The sequence below is a fragment of the Petromyzon marinus genome, chromosome 42 (assembly GCF_048934315.1).
Source record: "Petromyzon marinus isolate PM22_M1 ecotype Great Lakes invasive population chromosome 42, UKy_Petmar_22M1.pri1.0, whole genome shotgun sequence".
Taxonomy (NCBI): Eukaryota; Metazoa; Chordata; class Hyperoartia; order Petromyzontiformes; family Petromyzontidae; genus Petromyzon; species Petromyzon marinus.
Window position 1 is genome coordinate 8,149,621 of NC_133708.1, and position 23,175 is coordinate 8,172,795.

At 48.2% G+C, this 23,175-nt stretch overlaps 1 protein-coding gene across 2 annotated transcripts in view; it reads right to left on the minus strand.

Annotated features, from left to right (window-relative positions):
* Positions 1 to 742: 742 nt before the first annotated feature.
* Positions 743 to 23,175, minus strand: part of LOC116951185 (protein bicaudal D homolog 2-like) — a 51,272-nt gene continuing 28,839 nt past the window's right edge. The window contains exons 2-8 of one of the 2 annotated variants that reach the window (XM_032969661.2): positions 18,802 to 19,014; positions 16,405 to 16,557; positions 13,862 to 14,302; positions 11,744 to 12,631; positions 10,255 to 10,406; positions 8,046 to 8,238; positions 743 to 6,916 (exon numbers count right to left, since the gene is read on the minus strand). In XM_032969661.2, the coding sequence (XP_032825552.2) occupies positions 6,911 to 6,916; positions 8,046 to 8,238; positions 10,255 to 10,406; positions 11,744 to 12,631; positions 13,862 to 14,302; positions 16,405 to 16,557; positions 18,802 to 19,014 (2,046 nt within the window). In that variant the 3' untranslated portion in view covers positions 743 to 6,910. Of the gene's footprint in view, positions 8,239 to 10,254; positions 10,407 to 11,743; positions 12,632 to 13,861; positions 14,303 to 16,404; positions 16,558 to 18,801; positions 19,015 to 23,175 lie in introns of both variants that reach the window. The other variant, XM_032969660.2, reaches the window with a different exon arrangement.

Here is a 23,175-nt window from a genome sequence, read left to right on the forward strand (position 1 = left end):
TTGCAACTGCCCTACTGTAGCCTGCTTACAATTTTCCATTTTATTAACTCGTATACGTTGGTGCGTTCCAGTCCAAGCACCTGTGATTAATCGCCTGTGATCAAACTAATGTTCTCAAGTGTTGGGGGATGATGGTCTCGACCGGGTCATTAATGACTGCGCAGATTGGCCAATAAGCCGGAAGCACACCCATGCCTCTAGACACGCTTTAAACTTCAATTTTTTTTTATCTCACCAGGTACAGTAAGTCCTACTGACCTTTTTTTTCAGAAGTGACCTGGCCACACAAATGACAGCTCAACGAAGTGGCTTAACACATGCTCATTTATAGCAGCCAAATACTCTAAACGCATGTCTTTTTAAATGCGGAGGCAAAAACCGGAGGACCCGGAGAAAAATCCACGCGACCACGAGAGACACGCGAACTCCAAATATACAGCAGGCGTCAGGGTCAGGGTTGAAACCACGACCTCCTACATATCAGGCGAGGTAGTTATCATTTCGCCACCATGCCACTGTATAAGGCTGTGGTGCTTGCCCTATGAGTCCCACCTAGAGTGACAAAGGTTATTTGGCAGGGTCACGAGACAAACCCTGTGAGGCAACAGACTGAGATGACTGGCGGATACAATTAGATTGTTAGAACCTTCGCGATTGTTTTAGCTCCACAGATGTTCGTGTGTCGAATGAACGGTCTTACTATCATTAACTTTTGAAATGAAACAAAACATCCCACGGGGAATCGCCAAAGCACAGAGCGTTTATTGCAAAATTTAAGTTAGAGTTACAAAATACTGCACTTCCATCGCATGCACCCAAATACAAAATATACAAATGTAGTTTCTTTAAGGCAACTGTTTTGTAAATCACACAGTAAACGTACTATCCTTTATACATTGCTTAGGCTATGTTACATTATATATGTATGTACATTACAGTTGTAAAAGGCAAAGGTGCAGCCCGGCAATTGCTTTGCCCATGCCACTGCTGCCAGACTATCCTCCACTATAGGGGGGGGGGGGGCTCTAGAGAGTGCCTAAAAGAGAATGACGTTCTTTGGTCCAATCTTCCACGCTAAACCAGGCGCCTTGAAATGTTGCAAGAGGTGGGAGTAGCCACGCGTTATACCCCTTACGGATGGACTGGCTGTGCTGGTCCCATTCACACCGACTCTGTGTGTGTGTGAGTGTTGAACTTCTTGCGTGCAGTTTCGTAGCCGATCGTGCTGGTTGGTCAGCGGCGGAAGGGTTTAAGAAGCATTGTGCCGACCATAATAATGTACCGCCGTCTCAACTGCCGCGCTAAGAGATCGAACTTGGTGACCTCTGGATTTGCAAGTGCACCGAGCTCACCATTACTCCACGGAAGCATCCCGATTACTGTAATAGCCGAGGTTTAATACCACCCAAGGCAGACGTTTATTTTACGACAATCAAATTCACGTGAGTACGTTTGCTTTACATAAACCAGCACATCATGGGTGTGATTATTCATCGATTGATATCGATTATTAAGCTTGAGGATGCATTCAACAAATCGCATGTGCAATAACCAACGCCTGTCAATTTGTCGAGCATAGTTTACAGCCGATTGTCAATAGAGACTGCTGGACGAAGGCCTACTTCTGATTAGGACGGTGGGCTACGAACGGAGCGAAAGAATTTCAACATAACATGCGTACATCATTAATCCCTTCATTCAGCTCATGCGCACGTGTCACGGTGAATCCGTTACACGGCGAGAGACGGCGACGCTTTGGGAGGGAAGCTTCGTCCATCAGTGGACAGATCACGGCTGTTGACGACGAAGCGAGGCTCATTCGGCGAATCGCCGAGCGGCTGAATCGCTCCACACCTCTCCGACGCGTCGGTACGGGAATCCAGCCTCGCAGACTTCGGAAAGGGAAACCAGAAAGTTGGCCGACAATACGGTACAACTTTTTGTTTGTTGTTATATATATAAGCAGCCTTATATATTGTTGTCGAAAGCCCATGCGGTAATTGGTGACAACTCGTAACGTTGTTACACTGCACACTTTATATATATAACAAAAATGAGAACTACAGCGGGTAAGCAGTCAATGCAGATCGACTCGGCTAAATCATAATAACGTAACAAAACAAAACAAAACCAAAAAAACATCTTTAGCATGGTAAAGTCACAGCCCTGAAATGGCTTGCTCGAGCCACTGCTGGTGAAAAGCCCTCAGCTCGAGGGAGTTCTCGATAGACCCCTGGAGAGGATATCCATACCCCCACCACACAGAAGTTGCCAATCGACTAACTGGCGACCGAATATTCAACTCGAGAGGTGAACTTGCAAAGTGGCTTCGCGAGTGCATCAGCACCCCATGGGCTGCCCCCCGTTGGATGAACGCACTCACGGGGCGAGACTGAAGCCCTATCAATTGTACGAACCGAGGACCAACTTTAGGGCAGGTTACGGCAATTCCCCGATTTGCGTCTCCCCCTGTGACGTCATCTCGCAAACACGTCGTCACTTTATCATCAACACCGCTCCTACCCGACTTGCGTCGCCCCAAAACCCCGCACTCACGTCGCTTGGACGGCACCGTCCGTTACTCTCTCGTTATCCGTCGTTTCTCAGCCTTTGCCTCCACCAACACCACCACCACCACCTACTCTGTCAATCGCTTCGATTTACGTCGCTTCTATATTCGTCATTGCGCCTTTCAGGAACGTATCCCCGACGTAAACCGGGGTGTTGCTGTACTACCGACGAATTTTTTTTGCACGTTTTTTGAAAGTAGGGACCACAATTAATGAAATACCTACGCCATCAGATGGATCGTCACTATTTGGGGGTCACTCTTTTGATATGTAAATGTATCATATTTATTGCAGTGATATGAATCCAAAACATCAATAACAATTAGCAGCGCTTTAGTCAATCGTTAGACGGGAGGACGGCCTCCCATTGCTGCATCAGTCATGGGGTTTATTTGGCCATACTTCACCACGCTGGTCGGTGTGGGTCATTGAAGAGGGTGGGGCCGGTTCATATAGAATTCGCCACTGATGTTAGCCGTGGCCAGGAATCAAACTCAGTCATAATGCTGGGTTTAACGAAGCATAACGAACGCCCCACCGCGCCACTTGATTCAAACATACTGTATGTAATAGGGAAATGCAAAATAAGCTTTTTCCAAGAAAGCGTCACTCATTCTTCACTTTTTTTTTGTCAGGATGGCGATACAACTTAAATGTTTGGACAATCCGTGTTTGAAGAGTATTTCGCCTGTGTGAATTCTGAGCTGTGTGCATATTCAATCGCAGCGTTTGTACACACGTGTAGAATTGTGAACAAAGATATTTCGATTAAAAGCTTTCGTGACTGCAAGGATTCATCTTCTTTGGTTCTTTCGGACAAGTCACGTAGAATGAGAATAATAGAAACGTCATGAGAATTTTATTGTGTTATTTTATTTATTATTTTATTCTCATTCTACGTGACTTTACCGAAAGAACCAAAGAAAAAAACAAAGATATTGTTTGTTTTTTATATAGCCGTAATTCCACGCATGTATTTTGAGCACGAGACACATTATTCTAAGAGAACAGAATTTAGGGGTTTGAAAACATTTCCACTAATTTGTGGGCAATTAATATTTGACTTGTAGTGAGGTACAAATTAAAGCAAATTTGAATGGAAAATCAGAAAAAAAACATTCTGAGTTGAAAAAACCCCCTCCATTCTAGATTAGAGAGAGAGATCCAGTGCACACACACACCTGGCTTTTACGCCATATCTCTATGATTAAAGTCGTGACGCAAGTACAAAAAGCCATACAGGCTTAGTTAAGCATCTGTCTATAAAGGACAAATGTCAGTGTTGTGCATCAACATTGCGTCCCATTGCTTAAGGCGCTTGTGCACAGTAATTCAAATCTGTAAATGACGGGGGGGGGGGGTGGGGAGAAACCCCCAATCACAAGACCAACAAAAATCGAGTAGATTTAACAACGCAGAAAGGCGGGCAACGTCTGATGTACAACAGCTCCCTTTCTCCGCCTTCTCCAGACCAGCAGGCTACAACAACGAATGCTGACCGTGCGATCGGCGTTGTCGTTTAGGACCGCCGACTCGGGAGAGTTTGAGAACGCGTGGCCATCCCAACAGCGGGTCGCATTGCAACAGAGAGACGCAACTGTAGACCGGTTTCGTCCTCGTTAGGGCTCATCAGTACGCTACAGCACATTCGTCAACATGTTCACAGCTGCCACGCGGGCGCCTCCGTGGGAGGCACGTTGTACAGGGTGGCTCAGATGTCTTGTGACCTCCCCCCCCACCCCCCCCCCCATGTAATTCTCTAAGACTTAATATTTATTGAAGGTTTATTTAAAACAGACATGAATATTCAACGGGGAAAAAAAACATTAGGGGTCAGTTAATTTGGGGGGGGGGGGGGAGTGTCACAAGACATTTGGACCACCATGTTGACATAAATTTACTGTAGAATAGTTTTACATAACCGTGAGCAATTTCACCAACTCACCTGCCAACTTGCACGCATGCACTCGCAACAACAACAAAAACCACGCGACCTTCTTTAAGCCGAGGCAGCAGCAGGTAAAATCATTGCAGGGAATTCCACACGGAAAAAAAAACAGTTGTTGAGCCACTTGAGGTTTCTCAGATTTATTTGGCCCTGGAAGTGTCACGGCTTTTCGCGGTCCCCCCCCCCCCCAAGACACGCCGTCGATCCCTGTTTTGTGCAAATTCGTCGCCTCTTAAGCGGTGAGTTTTGGGGGCACTTCAGTGTTGTCGATTTCAAACAAATCACACCCTCGCCAATTCGCTCGGTCGCGTTGCGAGGTCCCCTAGCGCCGCCTCGTGCTGAATTACCGGGGTAGGTTTCGCACGTTCCGGTTCCCAATGAGGACAACCCCCCCCCCCCCCACTCTGGAAACGCAGCGTTCAAATGCGCGTACTCGTACGTCTGTTGAACTTCTTTCACGCCGTACGTAGCCGCCGACGGCCGTGCTCGTCGGGAGGTGCGGTGGAAGGGACGACGAACTGAACGCAACAAAAAAAACAGCAGTTCTAAACGAAATGAGTTTTCGGTCGAGATTTAAAATCGCATAGTCCCAGTGGCCTCCTAATATCGGAAGGAGAAGAAGCGGTTCCTGCGGCGACCGTCTTTGTTCGATGGCTAGCAAAAATGTAGGGCCCAGGCAGCTAAGACCTTATCCCCCCCCCCCTCCAAACCATCAGTTCCATAGTTCATTTATTAGGTGTAGCCCTGTGAGCCATTCGGCTCTTGAATCGGGTGCAACCGCAACAAACCAAAAAAAAACATTAACAAGAAAAACATCTTAAAAGTGACTACGCGCAACAGAAAGCACCGGTACACATCAATGCTGTGCTCAATCACCTGTTGCCCCGTATGTTGTGGTTCTTTCGGTGAAGTCACTGAGATAGAAAAAAATAATAAAACAGCGAGCGTACCGGGAGTCTATAATGTGGACTGTAGCCTGGTAGACTGTAGCTTGGTTTTTAAGCTGGTGAGCGTACTGGCAGTCTATAATGTAGACTGTAGTAATGGTTATTAAACTGAACCTGAGTGAGTGTACTGGCAGTCTATAATGTAGACTGTAGCAATGGTTATTAAACTGAACCTGAGTGAGTGTACTGGCAGTCTATAATGTAGACTGTAGCAATGGTTATTACACTGAACCTGAGTGAGCGTACTGGCAGTCTATAATGTAGACTGCAGCAATGGTTATTAAACTGAACCTGAGTGAGCGTACTGGCAGTCTATAATGTAGACTGCAGCAATGGTTATTAAACTGAACCTGAGTGAGCATACTGGCAGTCTATAATGTAGACTGTAGCAATGGTTATTAAACTGAACCTGAGTGAGCGTACTAGCAGTCTCTAATGTAGACTGTAGCAATGGTTATTAAACTGAACCTGAGTGAGTGTACTGGCAGTCTATAATGTAGACTGTATCAATGGTTATTAAACTGAACCTGAGTGAGTGTACTGGCAGTCTACAATGTAGACGATCATGTAGACTCGTCATAGTGGGGGGGCGGGGGGTGAGGAGGGGGTGGGCGGAGCGGGTGGGGAGGGGGGCGGGGCGTTGAATATTTTGTGTATCATACCACGTGACAGCCAGCTCAGGTCGAAATTTAGCCCTGGGAAAGACTCAGCACTTTGGATTACATTTCGGGTCGTTGAATAGTAATAATCATAATTGCCGTACAATATTGGAACAAGTGTGCAAAATGTACTTTCAAATTTGCTTTGAAGTTACGAAATTAATTTCAATAAATACCACACAATCATTAATGCTAACTCGTGGGGGTATACATTAAAGCCTTTTAATTTTAACATACACATATACTCTAGGAGTACCTCCAATGGCTTCATATAAATGTGGTGTTTGATTAGCAGGTGTCAACAATTGTTTTATATATATATCTTACACGTATTAAAAACAATATTGAAATCTATGCAGGAAAATGCAGTAGCCCCTTCGTCTTTGGTACGTTCTGATAATTGTTCGTGATTTATTTATTTGCACGAATAATGACACACTTAGTCAACTCTGGCATGCTTCATCGAGTCTCAACACTCTTCAGCAGGGTCTTGTTAACGTTCGCGGTGGGTGGGGGGCAACTTCACTGCTGCCGTGTCTCCCGACGGAGTCATTTGCAAGGTAATTCTTCTCACTTGACTCATTTGGGCCGTGACGCCGGCAATCGAGGCCCGCCCTTTGTCAAATAATCTCACGGAGCGGGGGTGGGGGGGGGGTCTCTTTCAACGTCCGCGGTTCCAAGCGCGCGAGCCTCTGCAACCGAGGCAACGAACCGTCGGGCGGAGCACGAAGGTCGTGACCTTTGTGCTGTTAAGTCTGAGAGCCCTCGCACCTCATCGATGGCCACTCAGCACTGTCAAAGACACAAGCAACAGTTAGTTGTCCGCGAAATGCTGAAACCTGCATCGCGGCTTAAACGTACGAACAAATCACCCTGGGTCTGGTCTGGTTAGTATCTATTTAAGACCGGAGCAGGAAGAGGCCTTCTCCACAACTCTTCCTGTCGCCTGATGATGCCGGTTGTTGTAATTAACGGCGAAATGTCACGGTCCTCGAATTGTATATGTTGTCGTGGGTTTACTCTCCCAACACACAACCGGTGTGCTCAACTAGTAACTAATTGGCATGTTTTGTTTACGTGACAAACCTTACTAATTGGCTGTGTCGGTGGTGGCGGGTTTAACGACACATTTATATTTGTGCGATCTAGCCCAAAACAACTGTATTATGGATAATATTGGTCGCGAAAGCCTGCGCGCTAATCTGGATGGGTGATTGGCTTCCAGGGCTTGACATGTGGTGCTGTCGACGTGAGGATGCTGCCTGCCACCCCCTCGCATACCACAGCGATGTTCCTGGTTTGCTCTGGTTCCTACGGATTCCTCCCACATTTACCAAAAACTCATTCATGGAATCGAAGAAAATAATTAAGGTTCCTGCAGGCCCTAGGCACTTCAGTGATAACTTCAGTGATAACTTCAGTGATAACTTCAGTGATAATGTCAGTGATAACTTCAGTGATAACGCGTTGTCTTCACTTGCACTACTCCCGATTGAGAATGAAATTGCACAACGAAAAACGATTTTAAGATCTTATTGCTCCTGTGTTAATGTCTCTCACCTTATGAAAAAAAAAACGATTGACATGACTATGCTGCCTCTTTGTATATTCACTGTGCCTATTCTTGCTATGTAAATATATTTTTTCAAGAAAATATGTTGGTTAAAATATTTTATCACACAAACAACAACAACAAAAACATGGTCACGTTTTTTTTTTTTCCATAGGTCCTTTAGTTTTCGTAGGCACGAGGCACAGTGCCTACCGCGGTCTCTTGAATAATACGGCCATGGCTGTGGCCACTCGCCACGGTGCTCCCGGCAACCAGTCAGACCCCTCGTGAGAAATCAATCACCGAGGAGGAGGAGGATGATCACCGATGCTCGGGTGGGAGAGGGGAGGAAGGTGGCCCGGGGCGCACCTTGGTGTGGCCGGGGTGGTGAGCGTGCCGGCCGTGCTCCGGCCGTCCCATCTCCAGGTCCTCGAGGCGCTGCGTCAGCGCCAGCTTCTGCTGGATCGCCATGCGCAGCAGCGAGTTGAGCGTCCTCTTCTCGTCCTCCGCCGCCAGCAGTTGGCGCTGCATGTCGTCCAGCTGCAACGCGTACTCGTCGCACCTGGGGGGGGGGGACGGGGAGGTGGGGGGGGGGTGTGCCAGGTGGGAGGCACACAGGAGCGCGGCCGGCCCTGTAGCGAGCGCCACCTCGTTAAAACGCGGGTGGCGCGGGCCGGGTTGTGACTCACGGCGACGCACGTGTCGCGGTTGACGTGGAGAGATGGTGAGCGCATGGACGGGGACGAGTGACGGCGAGATGCGCGCTTGCCTATCGTGCGCTCTGCTCTGGCTCTGCACGTACGCATGTTGAACTTTTTTCACACCGTACATGAGGCGACCACGCTAATCGGAGGTGCGGGGCGGGGGGGGGGGGGAAGGGCAATGAACTAGACACAAAAAGCTGTTCTAAAGAAACGAGTTTTCAATCTTCGTGATTCAAGAGTGCATAGCTCCAGTGGCTTCCTAATATCGGAAGGAAGAGCGTTCCAGAAGGCCGCAGAAGGGCATCTGAGCGCGATGCGGTGGCCATCACAAGGGGCTGTCACCCCTTTGTGTGTTTGAAGAAAGACTTTGAGTAAACCCCCTTATTTAATTACTGCCTTCATTATCATCACGATCATCACTACCATTATCACTGCCGTTATTACCATCATCATCATCACTACCATCATGATTACCAGCATTACCACTGTCATCATCATCATCATCACCATTATCACGATCATTCCCGCCACAATCGTCATCACTAATACTATTTTCTGACTTGACTTGAAGACTTTAGTAGATGACATTGATGATTATTCATCTTGTTTTAGTCAGGAAAGCCTCACCGAATCGCATTAGAAATTGGTCACGGAGGCACCTTCCAAGTTATATTCCTGGGTCTTTCGGTAAAGTCACGTAGATTATTTCAAAGAAAATAACCAAAAATAACAAAACAATTTTTTTTTTAGTTATTTTCTTTGAACCTATCTACGTGACTTTACCGAAAGACCCAATAATAATAATTCCTGCAGTCACGAAAGCTTTAAGTCAAGAGTTAACCTTCAAAGTTTGTTTAACACGTAGGCTTTCGCGACCAATATCATCCATAATAGAGGTTTATTGGGTTAGATCGCGTAAATATATAAATGTGTCGTTAAAACCCACCACCACCCGACACAGCCAACTAGTAAGGGTTGTCACGTAAACAGAACGTGGCCAATTCGTCACTAGTACAGCAACACCGGTGTGTTGGAGAGCCAAGCCACAACATTTACAATCTGAGAACGACGTTTCGTCAGTAATTACAACTAGCTTCATCAGGCGACAGCCAGATTTATGGAGAAGTCGAACAGTTCCTTATACACATCTACGCCTCTATATAAGGAACGAAACAGTTATACTTCTCCACAAATATGGCTGTCACCTGATGAAGCTAGTTGTCGGGCGGTGGCGGGTTTAACAACACATTTATATATTTACGTTATCAAACCCAAAAAAACTTCCAAGTTGTTGCAGGAGGGGGCGACGGCTGCTCTGTTTATTATTCAAATTGAGCGATTGAATGAATGGATGATCAAGGGGTTAAATGAATTAAGGTTGTGCAGCGGTGGTGAGATGTTAACTGCTTCGCCTGGTATACAGGAGGTCGTGGGTTTCATCCCAACCGTAATGCTTGCTGTATATTTGGAGTTTGCACGTCTCTCTCTCTCCCCGTGGTCACGTGGATTTTTCTCCGGGTCCTCCGGCTTTTCCCTGCACGTTTAAAGTCGACATGCGTTTCGAGCATTTGTCCGTGATAAATTTCCACGTGAAAAGCCACTTTGCTGGGCTGTCATTTGTGGCTGGGTCGCTTCTGACAAAGAGCTACGCAGATTCCATTGCCGATTAAAAACTAATTCCTTTAGAACAGCCTTCTGTGTTTACTTTGTCGTCCTTCCCCCCGCACCGCTGATTAGCACGGTTGGCTACGTGCGGTGCCAAAGACGTTCCAACATATGTACACAGATACCTGCTTTGCGTATGTTCATCGTTTAGTTTCGAACAAACGAATGGGTGGATGGATGGACTACAGGTGCCAGCGTGCTTTCCCCACCGAGTGGTGAACATGTTGCGCAGCGAGGAGAAGGTGATCGCGTCCTCCTTGAGAGCCTTCAGCTCGTTGCGCATCTTGACCACCGTCTCCATCACCAGGCACTTCTCGTTCTCGTATCGGCTCTTCAGGTTGGAGAGCGCACCCTCCGCGGTCTGCGACGGACAACGACATCGCGGGTCACGTTCGTGAGAATTTTACCGCGCTATTTCATTTTATCAATTTATTATTTTATTCGCATTCTACGTCGTGACTTTACCGAAAGAACCAAAGAAGGAGGGTCACGTTCGTTCGCTCCGCGGGCTCGTCGGAACGCGTGCCCCTCCGCTGCTGGACAACGGCGGCCACCCCGAAGCTGTCGCCGTCTCTCACGATCCCGCGACGTGTGACAATCCGCACGGAGAGTCGGTTCTCATCGCAACGTCTACCCCTCGGATGGACTTCCTCGCGGACGCGTTTCCATTCCTCGGCTGCCAGCCGGTAAACATCATCACCCGTTCACCTCGGACCCTTCCGGCGACGCGTCCTGCACAAGCCCACCTACTGACGGCGAAGCTAGGGGAAGTCTGTTTATCTTGTTTTTATCAAGTCGCAGTTAACCGGAAAGCACATATTCTTGGTTCTTTCGGTGAAGTCACATAGAAGGGAAACAATACAATAATAAAAATATAAAACAATAAAATTCTCACGACGTTTCGACTGCAACACAAGCAATCATCATCAGGTGTGAAAACCACAAAAAAGCCACCTTTCAGACCGCATCCATTATTTTCGTCTCCCCCTCCTCTTTTCCGAACATAGATGGACTCGTCCATCTGAACAAACTGTCAAATCGCTCTCCGTGGTGCTAACGTTAAAAATAACCGCCACTTTTTTCAAATTTTTTTGCTGTGGTTTTCACACCTGATGATGATTGCTTGTGTTGCAGTCGAAACGTCGTGAGAATTTTATTGTTTTATATTTTTTATTATTGTATTGTTTCCCTTCTACGTGACTTTACCGAAAGAACCAATAATATGAATCCCTGCACTCACGAAAGCTTTAAATCAAAAGGAAAGCGCATATTCAAGGCAGCATTGACGGCCCCTGCATTGTCCAGACCGCACCCGCCAAGGTTTTCGTGAGATTGCCCCACCCCCTCCCCCCCAGCTGCATTAGTTTAATTTAATTGATCAAGATTTCGAGGAAACTGGCCAGCATTGAGCAAAACTTCGACCACTTTTTTGCCCAGGCAACTGGAGAGCACAGACGAAGTGAGTGTTTCTAACCTCACGTTAAAACGAACAATAACGTGTTTAAGAATGGCAGTCAAGAGACAATAAGGTGTTTTGTTTTACTTAAACTCTCACCAATGGTCCCCAAACTATCCACAACACCGTTTTGGTGCCCAACCAGCCTGCTCTCGTTACTGAATTCAAAAGACCGCGAGACACCAACGGGGGAGGGGTGGGGGCGGTAGGGGCTAGGGGGGTGAAGGGGGACATGAGCCGACCTGCTTGTTGGCCTTGAGCACGATGCGCAGCGTCTGAATCTGCTCGCGCTTGGTGTTGAGCAGCGACTTGAGCTTCAGCACCTCCTGCGCCAGCGCCCCCTTGTCCTTGCCGGCGGAGAGCGCCTCCTCGTCGCGCGCCGCCGACCGCTGGCACGACACCTCGAGGGCGCGCTCCACGGCGCCCTGCAGGCGGCTCGCCTGCGAACGGATGACGGCCGTCAGGCTGCCGACGCCCATGGGCTCGGCCCGGACCGACGACAGCGGGGACGGCGGCACCGCGCCGGGGCCGCCGGGAGGATCGGCGATCGCGGCAGGGCGGAGAGGGCCGGGCGGCCCGTCGTGCGACGAGTCGGCGTCGCCCTCCACGGCGCTGGGCTCCTCTCCGCCGCCGTTCTTGTAGTAGTCCAGCATGACGCGCTCGGGCATTTCATTGTTGTGCATGCACACGCGGTTGTAGATGTTGGCAAGGTCCTCGCTGAACAGCACCAATTCCTCCTGGGCCGCGTTGAGCTCCTGCCGCGTCACCTTCACCAGATCCCGCAGTTTCCTCTCCCGCTCTTGCATCGATGACAGCTTCTCCGCGACGTTGCCCTCTCGCGACTCGAGGTCCAGGAGTTTTTCTTGCAGAGAAGCGATCTCCCCGTCGGAGCAGTCTCTCCGCGCTGCTTTGCCGTTAACGCCGTCCGTCCCATGGTTTCCCACGGAATGTTCCGGCGCGGCCGGGTAAATTCCACGGTTTCCGTTCTCCACGTTTCCATTGCTGTCACCCTTGAAATGAGTCACTTGGTTGAGAAGTTCTCGCTGATTGCTGAGAGTCTCTTCCGTCTGTGCCAGGGCCTTCTGGCATTCCTGCAGGTGTGCCTGAAGACCGTTATTTTCCATTTCAACCTGTGAAGGAGCAAAGGCAGATCACCCACTGCGATGCGTCGAAGGCAATCAAAATCAAAAGAGAAGCCGTTTTCTTTCGAATATGGTACGAAACTCGATATTCAAATGCATGTGAATACATACATACATACATTACGTCATGAAGCAGGTCTGTATAGAGCCGCATTCCGCTACGGAGCCGCAGGTTGCCAACCCCTGGTCTATGCGATCGCAGAGTTAAATTCTACTTTTCATATTAAACTATAAACAATTTTTATTTTACCAGGTAAGAACCACTGTGCTATATAGCTCTTTTTCAGAAGCTACCTGGCCACAAATCATAGCGCAATGAATTGGCTTATCATGTGAAAATTTATAGTAGCCAAATACTCTAAACGCGTGTTTCTAAACGTGGAGGGAAAAGCCGGAGGACCTGGAGACACGACGCGACCACGGGGAAAAAACGCACACTCCAAATATACAGCAGCAGGCGTCAGGGTCGGGATCGAACCCACGACCTCCTGTATACCAGGCGAGGTAGTTAACATCTCATAGCCACCGTGACGCCCCTGCACGTCGGTTTCCGCCCACGCACCGTACGTGCACTCATCGATGGAATTCGCCACGCAACCCCCGAATGCAGGAACCTCCTGTAAAAGGGGCTTGAGACTCCATGCAGCTTTTTTAGAAAAAATAAACGACAATATTACGAATTGTATTTTTTTAATGGGCTAATTTATGATGAAACTAAATTTATAACTTAATTGAGAATAAACGTAATTCGGTTAATTAGGTTAATGGAGCTTTTCATTTGTTCTATGTTGTCTTGTGTAGGGCACGCTACTCAGTTACAAGTCAGTAAGTGTCGCTGCTCCCAAGGGACCATCCGTTTAGGCAATGTTTACTCAGTGCTGGTTGCTAACAGATATTTTCATCACAGATTCCGAATTATGTCTATTCTCAGAAACACAACTCAAAAAAGTATCTCTGTTTCCCACTCAACTGACCATGGGGGCGGTGATCATCTCCCCGATTACACCTCTGAGCCAGTGCTATGCACTCTGCATTCTCATGGCAGGGTCGAGCTCATCCGTAGGACAACCCCCACCCTTGACGTCCACACATTGCGGCACCCGTGCTTTGGACCGCCACAGCGACGGCGTGCCGAGGCGAAGCCCGACCAGGATACCATTTCTTGAATCCGCGACGTCGCCTCTCCCGGCGACGGAACTGGGACGCGGCACCTCTCACCTGCGCAAGCTGCTGCTGCAGCTTCTGGATCTCGGTGAAGCGCAGCTCGCTCAGCAGATCCGAGACGACGCCGGGAGCCGGCGCCCTGCCGTCCCAGCTCCGGCGATCGCCGGGCGAGCAACGCTCCTTCATCTGGCGAGCCCCCGGGACGTGGCCGTTCGCCGTCGTCGCGTCGTCGTCGAGCTCCGGCCGCTCCGGCGACGAGGCGTCGGCCGGGGGGACGCCGAGGGCGATCGCCCCGTCCCCGAAACCGGAGAGGTGGGCAAACTCCTTGCGCAGGAGGCTCTTCTGCTCGCGCTCCGCGGCGAGCACCTCGAGGCTCTCCTCCAGCTGCTTCTCGGCCATGGACTTGAGGCGGAGGGCCTCCTCCTGCTGGCTGTTGATGAACTCCACCTCTTGCTCCAGCTGCCGGATTTTCAGCTTGAGGCCTTCGTACTCCACCTGCCGCCACCACCGCAGCCACACGCGCGGGCGGTGCGCGTGCACGCACGGCGGTCAGAGGGCTCGTTCACGCGGCAGCGCGCTCTCAAGAGTGGTGTCCTGGGTTCGACCGGGTGTTGAGCATTTATTGTGAAAAAAATGTATTCCGGGTGAAGCCCACTGAGCTACGTATCTCTTTTTCAGAAGCGACCTGGCCACAAGTGATAGCTCAACGAAGTGGCTTGTCGCGTGGACATTTAAATCAGCCAAATACTCTAAATTCACGTTTCTAAATGTGAGTTCAGTCTGAACCAGTCCTGTAACCACCACACCCCCCCCCCCCTCTCTCCTTCATCCCTCCTTTGTTAGCGCACGTTTACCAGCATGGTGAAGTATGGTCAAACACTCCACGACCAAAAGGCATAGGGAGGCCTTCGTACAGCCATGTATTCACAAAGGCATAAAAAGTATGATAATTGTTTATAATTTACATGAAAATTGTATCTCTCTTTTGTCCACTAAATCACAAAATGTTCTTCCTGTGAAATTACCGCAAATCTTTTTTGTTTGTTTTATTTTACACAGTTTTTTGTTATTTTTACGACCAAATGCTACCTGCATCTGGTGAAATACACCACGTGTGCGCATATCGTTACGCCCTAAAACAACTCTTGTTGACATTAAATGCTGCAGTGGAATGAACTTCACATAAACAACCACCGCCCTATCAAACGTTCGCAAAGAGTTTCACAAACTGTACATTTTACTTGCAAATTCAATTCGCTCGGGACCCTGGGTTCTCAACATATTTATCGAGACCAGAATGAGACTTAGGAAGAAAACTAATTAATTCCACAAATGTAAAAGTCCAATATTTTTCGTAATGCAAACATAGTTATAGTTCATAGTTAGTTAATAGTTCATTTATTTGGTATAGCCCTGTGAGCCATTCGGCTCTTGAATCGGGAGCAACCGCAACAAACAAAAAACGTGAACAAGAAAACATCTTAAAGTGATTATGTGACTGTGCAAACAGAAAATACAGGAAAAAAATATCAAAATATTCCTGAAATAGCACCGTACACCAACGCTGTGTGCAAAAATCCCAGTGGGATGCAAGTCAAATAACAACAACAACAACCACAAGACAACTAAGATTAAAGCCATCAGTCTAACTCCGTACTACAATAAACAAAATCATGGCCAAAACAAAAAAAACTTTTCGAAATCACCAAAATAAAATCCATAAATCCAATGTAACAGTGATCATAGGGACTGTGACCGAATTTTTTACAATAAACTACATAAATAAATTATAACACCAAAATCTAGAGCCATATTTTAGGCCACTGAATAGCAGTGGCAGCTAGGGTTGTACAACTCCTCTAGAGCAGTTTTGAGTGAAGATCTCATAGGTAGTGATTCAAGTTGCAGTTTATTGGCAATAGCATTCCAGACCCTGGGGGCATCAATAGCAAAGGCCCTTCCTCCAGTTTTTGTACGGCAATAGGGAATGTGAAGCTGGTAAATGAGCGAAGACCTGAGGTCAAATTTGTTCCTTGAAACAAAGAGGAGATCCAGTAGGTAGTCTGCGGAATTTTTTGTAAGTACATCGTGAATAAATAAGATCTGGTGCACAAGCCGTCGAACATTAAGAGATGTTAAGTTTGACCCAATGTAGAGATCACAGTGGTGAGTCCTATATGGGCAGTTCAATGCAAATCTTAAGGCCGAGTGATGGTACAGTCTAGAACAGCATTCTTCATCGCAGGCCCACCAGGGGCCACTGGCAGGCCCCTGGTGGGCTTCATTGCGGCCCCTGACGTGCGGCCCCCCACAATACACAAAGAGTGGAAACACCCCCCATCATCATCATCATCGTGCCAAACCCCCAATGGTTTCAAATGTGCGGCGGCCTTTCTTATCGGCGAAAGTGGCCCCCATCTGAAAATTAATGAAGAACACTGTGCTTAGCAGGTCTGGGGGGGTGTGGGGTGGGGGGAGGGTGATTGGTCAGGAGTCGGGGTGGTTTGAGGTATGGGGGTGGGGGGCTCAACCCCCTACCCCCCCATTGCTTAGGGGTCTGGTCTGCGGATGATTGTGGCTGGGTGCGTTTCTCCCACCTGGTTCTGTTTGAGAGTGGAGACCTGCTTCTGCAGGGAGATGTTCTCCTCTTCCAGCTCGCTGAAGTCCTGCAGCAGCCGGGCCTCCTGGAGCTTGTACTGCTTGAGCTCCTCCCGCAGGAGACCTCTCTCCGACTGCAGCTCCTGGACGCTCTGAACCGAGCAGCCGAGCGACGAGAGCCATGTCGCGTGGCGTGTCAAAGTGACGGAGCGCACCAGCCGACGCGCGGGCGAGCGAGTGAGAGAGAGGGTGAATGAGTTGCTCAGTAAGCTCGTAGAGTTAGTGAGTGGGTGAGTGAGCGAATTAACGCGTGGGTGGGTGGGCGGGTGGTTGAGAGAGACAAAATCAAACAGCGAGTGTGTTATATTCTTAGCTCTTTCAGTAAAGTCACGTTGAAGGGAAATAATAAAATAATAAAATATTTATAAAACAATAAAAATTCTCACGACGTTTCGACCATAACACAAACGGTCATCATCAGGTGTGAAAAACCAACGGCAAGAAACATTTGAAAGAAATGTCGGTTTGCATTTATTTATTTTTAAACGGTGTACTTATTTATTAGATTCGTGGGTGGGTGAATGAGTGAGTGGGTAAGTGAATGAGAAAGTAGGTGTTGGGTGGGTGAGTGAGTAAGAGGACAAGCGAGTGGTTAGTCAGTGGGTGGGTGAGTGGGTGCGTGGGTGAGTGGGTGTGTGGGTGGGTGAGTGCGTAGGTGAGCAAGCGAGGGAGCATTGGGTAAGTCAAAAATGGCCATTTACTTATTAATCGAAGAAAGCTTCACTGAGCTGCAGAACTCTGCTTCAAGGAGGATACTTCATTGGGGATTTTATTTTCAGGAAGTTTTCAGCCAATTGATGAGTTCTTGTACAAGTAGGGAGGAAACAGGAGCACCCAAGAGGAGGCGACGCTCTATCCCCCCGTACAGATGGAAACGAATGGCGATCAGACCACTCGCTGCACTGCCTTCTCCTGGCGAGCCAGGGTATGGCACCTCCTCGACACACCACGGGAAAGGAGCTTCGCGACATTTGTGTGGTGATCCACCAACCCTGGCTCATGCGTGCGCAGACGCCAAAGCCTGGCAAGTTGGGCGAGTGTATTGTTGGCATCTTGCCAGTACCCCTTGAGAATGTAATGGGGATCTGCAGTGTTTACCCTCGGTTATACAATACACATTATTGCGAGTAAAGCGAGCGAGTGGCCGCCGTCAACAGCATTTCCGAGTGTTCCTTCGAAAGCAGTTCACTGTGAGCTGAGCATGACTTTATTTTCCGTACGAAAATATGTTTTTTTTTTACTGAACAAACAAACGCTTTAGGTCCACACAGAGGAAACCTCTACGCGCCCGAGCATTGCATCTGTTTCCGATAACCCAAAACCGTTCCACGGCTTACATCGTACCACTCCAAATTCGACAATTTTTCTGTATTTGCACAGCACTGTTTAGCATATCTGTGTAGGTTTTTTGTTTTTAATAGTCAGCAACCGTTGTATTTTGACATTTTGAAGATGTATTTTTCTTTACACGTGCATTTATGTTCGAGAATCCCACCGTGAAAATAATTGTGTTCTGCCCTGGAGCTTGATAATTAGCGGCAATTTGTAACATGAATTTTTTTTTTTTATAATTGAAAATGTTGCAAAGCCTACAGCAAGAGAGTCATTCAAATTTGCATCTGCTCATGCTGGCGTGGGACGCAGGCCAAAGGCGATTTAATAATTTATACCACACCCCAAGAGCGTGGAAAGAGAATCTCTCACCGGGCCCGTGTGTGTGTGTGTGTGTTCAGTCAACTTTCCTCGGTAATTGCAGTCAATTAATTTGTACACACACGAGCCATTCATTTTCTGGAGAGAGCTAAACTTAATTAATTGATATAGCAGCCCCTAAAAACACCAGCCTCAAAAATCTGACTCTTACGCTGCGCAACTGCACAATTAGCCTGAATGTATGCAACTTTGGTGGCATAGACACACAGGTGTGTGTGGTGTGTATATGGAATGTGATAGTAACCTCTTTATTTTGACGTAATTATATACATTTTTTTAGGGTTCCAGTTTTTGTTGATTCAGAGAGGTTCTAGATGAGTATTTTTCGAATGAGAAGACGGCAAAGACATGTGGTAAGAATGATGGGCAGAATTATATAGGCCACAGAAGGGTTGGGGGTCAAGATGATGTTTAGTAAAAGTGTGACCGAAGACGCGTCAGAGAGAGAGAGGCAGAGAGCCATAGGAAGAGAGATGAGGTTAGTCTTCAGCCTGGACTCGGAACACGGAGGCAGGGAATTCCAGACACAGGGAGCAGCAGCAGAGAAGGAGCGACGACTCGCACGCACGGCCTACCCTTATTCCCTCCAATGCAATATCCACGTCCGACAAAACGTCGCTCACCTCGCTGAGGCCCAGGGTGAGGCAGTCGAGCCGCTGGGCTTCGGCCTGCGCGTTGCTGAGTGTCGTGCGCGAGTGACGCACTTCCCCCTCCAGGCGCAGGAACTCTGAGAGGTAGAACGCGTCCTTCCCCGCCGACTCGTCCAGGAGGAACTCCTCGCGCGTCGCCCCTTCCGCCACCGTCTGCCGCTGGCTGCAGTACATCTGGCCCAGGGCCTGCGTGAAGGGCAACGGCGGGAGAGAGAGAGGGTCGGTGAAACTAGGGACACATTCGTGGAAGGTGGGTGGATGCAGGAGGTCGTGGGTTCGATCCCGACCCTGACGCCTCCCGCTGTATATTTGGAGTTTGCGGTGTCTCTCTTTCATCATCATCATCATCACGGTGGTTAGGAGATGTTAACTCCCTCGCCTGGTATGCAGCACGTCGTGGGTTCGATCCCGTCCCTGACGCCTGCTGCTGTATATTTGGAGTTTGCGGTGTCTCTCTTTCATCATCATCATCACGGTGGTTAGATGTTAACTCCCTCGCCTGGTATACAGGACGTCGTGGGTTCGATCCCAACCCTGGCGCCTCCCGCTGTATATTTGGAATTTGCGGTATCTCTCTCTCTCATCATCATCACGGTGGCTAGGAGATGTTAACTCCCTCGCCTGGTATGCAGGACGTCGTGGGTTCGATCCCGTCCCTGATGCCTGCTGCTGTATATTTGGAGTTTGCGGTGTCTCTCTCTTTGGTCATCATCATCATCATCACGGTGGTTAGGAGATGTTAACTACCTCGCCTGGCATGCAGGACGTTGTGGGTTCGATCCCGTCCCTGACGCCTACTGCTGTATATTTGGAGTTTGCGTGTCTCTCTCTCATCATCATCATCACGGTGGTTAGGAGATGTTAACTCCCTCGCCTGGTATGCAGGACGTCGTGGGTTCGATCCTGACCCTGACGCCTGCTGCTGCTGTATATTTGGAGTTTGCGCGTCTCTCTCCCCGTGGTGGCGTGGATTTTTCTCCGCGTCCTCCAGTTTTTCCCCTCCACATTTAGAATCAACGTGACTTTAGAGTATTTGGCCGCTGTGAATTTCCACGTCATCATAAGCCGCCACTTGGTTGAGCTTTCATTTGTGGCCAGGTCGCTTCTGAAAAAGGGCTATATAGCTCAGTGGGCCTTAGCTGGTAAAATAAAAAAACAGTTCAATTGTTTTTTTTTTAGAATATACTCACCCCCTGCAATCGTAACGAGGAATTTCCACAACTGGCTCAGAGATGGGCACTGCCCCCTCACCTCCTTGGCATCCTTCTGGACCCGCAGCTGAGCTTCCTCCACCCATGTCAGCTCAGTGACCAAAGCCTGTCGCCTTTCTCCACCATGGCTACTGTGATGGTGACGATGCTATTCATCACGAAGGTTGACGGTGGTGATTTTTTTTTGTATTACAGAATTAATGTCAAGTTGACGGTGTCAGCCCCGTCACCGATATTAGTCGCTGGTGACCGATGATTATGACCTTAATCTCTCTGCACTTCCACAGCAACAAGATTGGTGTCTCTGCATATACCCAAGACGGACCAGTACAGATGCAGTTGGAGATGGGCATACCGTATCTGGCAGTGGCTATGAGGGGCAAGCTTGCCAAGGCTTGTTTGGAAAATCAACATACCTGAAATAAAGATCCCATCATGGTGTCTCGACTTTGTCGTATAGGTCAAACACGTTGCAGTGCTCTTGCTGCGGTGTGTGGCCACGTCTCCCAGACTGCACGCAATGTCGTCATATCTCGGAAACTAAGCCAGGTCTAGCCTGGAATACACTCGGATGGGAGACCACCTTGCGTGACAGGTGTTATAGGCTGTGGGGCTACGTAAGCGTGACGCAGCAAATGCCACTCTTGTTGTACACTGACAAGTCTAAAAGTGACCAGCGCGGTGCAGTATGGTCAAATGAACCCAACCACCCATCCAGCAGTGGATTGAACAAAGACGTTGTACGTGTTTGTTAATTCGGTGCGAGGATTGGTTGAAAACTGGTGTGATCGAAACGAAGGTTCGTTGCAGTAATGTGTAAAGTTTAAAATTGACCAACCCGCAATGACCAGCGTGGTGAAGTATGGTCGAGCAACCCCCCCCCCCGCCCCCCGGCGTGGGGAGCTCCTCGCACGGCAGCGAATTGACAAACGTCGCGCGCATGAGGACGCATTACCTCCCGGCGCGTTCGTGAAACTTCTGACTTTTGAGTGTATTTCTGTCGTGTGGTGTTGTTGTTCGCACCGATCTTTGCCGATGGCTTTCTCACAGTCGCACAGAGCGGGCCGCGGCCCTGATAATGCACCGTCTGTCAGGAATGCGGTGAGACCTGTTTCCGACTGATTACAGCAGCAGGCAGCCATAACCGTGCCCCCGGGAAGGAGTTTCCTTCTTGCTCCAACGCATTGCAGTGCCGTTCTCGAGCCTGCATTTAGCGGTGCAAGCCGTGCACTGTGGCCCATATGTTAAACTCCGAGGTCGGGACTAAAAAAAAACGGTCCCTGCTTCTAAAATATATGGGAGGCATGGCCATCCAAATATCTTGGGCCCAGACCACGGTTGAACAGAGTTATTCAGAAACTTCTTCCAATTATCCGGAGTTATCTGTGATCATGCCCCGTGGAGAATTTGACTGTAACAGTGTATTTATTTATTTACAGGCCTCTAACACAAACCATGATAGACGACAACAGCTTGGGGAAGCCTTCATCCAGCAGGGTATAGATCATGGCTGCTAATGAGGATGATGATGATGGACGCTAATTATCACAAAGACAACAATGATGAGGACGACAATGTTGCTTTATATTTGTTTAAGCGAATTGTGAAATTTATGGGTGTCAGTCCCGTCACCGATGACTGCACACCAAGGCCGTAGCCATGGAGTTAACAATGGGGGGGGGGGATCAAATCTACCAGGGGGTCCCCCCCAGAAAAAAAAAATCTAAATTTGAAAACTAATTTCCTGCCTAAAATATTAAAAAATTCACAAAACATAGGATGGACTTTTTATTTATTTTTTACGATAATGTCTAATAGTGTATATTGTATTACATTGTTCTGTTTTTTTCTTTTTTTTACCTATTCTTGTTTCGTTGTATGTAATGGCAGAGATTAGGGATTAATAAAGTACAACCATAACCACAATCATATAAACATAAATCTTTTTTTAGCAAAAAATTGGGGGGGGACATTTTGAGCATATTTGAATATTGGCGGGGGGGGGATGTGTCCCCCCCCCGCCAATATTTATTATAATTACGGCCTTGCTGCACACCAACCCGATCCTCAGTGGGCTGATGCCCGATGATTTTGACCTTAGTCGATCTGCACTCCCACACGCACAAACTCGGTGTCTCTGCATACTCATGACGGATCGGTACAGACCCAGATGGAGATCAGTATACTGTATCTGGCAGTGGCTATGAGAGGCAAGTTTGCCAAATGGTGTAGTCTTAACTTGTTTGGAAAATCCAAATACCTGAAATATAGGTCCCATCACGGTATCTCAACTTTGTTGTATCGTAATAATAGGATTTCCCCATTTTTTCTGGCAACAAAGCTGAAACTTTTTTTTACAAGGATTGTTGTATCGGTCATACACGTTGCAAGTACTCTTACTGCAGTTCTTGACCAAGTCACCCAGACTCAACGCGGGGAGCGGTAGTGTAGCGGTTAGCGCATTGCGCTATAAACCCAGCAGCCCGCGTTCGCATCCGACTCAGGGCCACCAACACAATGACGATTATTTGATCCGGTCCTGCGCCTCCCCTAGGTAGACTCAAAATGTGTACCCGGTGCGATGTATAAACTTCGCCCCTGGGGAGACAAGGGTGTGGTGCTGGCCACCCACACCTTCATAGGTGCTCGCTAACAACACTTGCCCCAAGTCTGCTAAGGCTATACGCAGGATCTTTGTATTCTCAAATGCCATGTTATTTTCGAAAAAATATAAAATAAATATCCAGTGTCTAGTGCCGTCAAGAAACTTTAAACTGAGGTGGGCTATCTTCTAACCTTTGCATTATTAAAAGGACATATGACGTTTGCCTGGGGTTGCCAACTGTCCCGGTTTTCGCTGGAATGGCCTCTTTTCATGGTGGCTGTTCTGAAAAGATTTTACAAAATGTACAGGATGGTCCAAGTGTCTTGTGACCCCCAATTTTTCTTTTTTTTACAGAAATGAATATGCTAAAATATACATAGGGGGTCAGTTAAATGGGGGTCACAAGAGATCTAGACCACCCTCTACACCACTTAAGGCAATGTAAAAACTTAAATGTAGTTCTGGTGTCGTGGGATATTCATGCTCCCATGATACGTCCGAGTTTTCTTTGTACCTCAGAAGGTAGAGTAT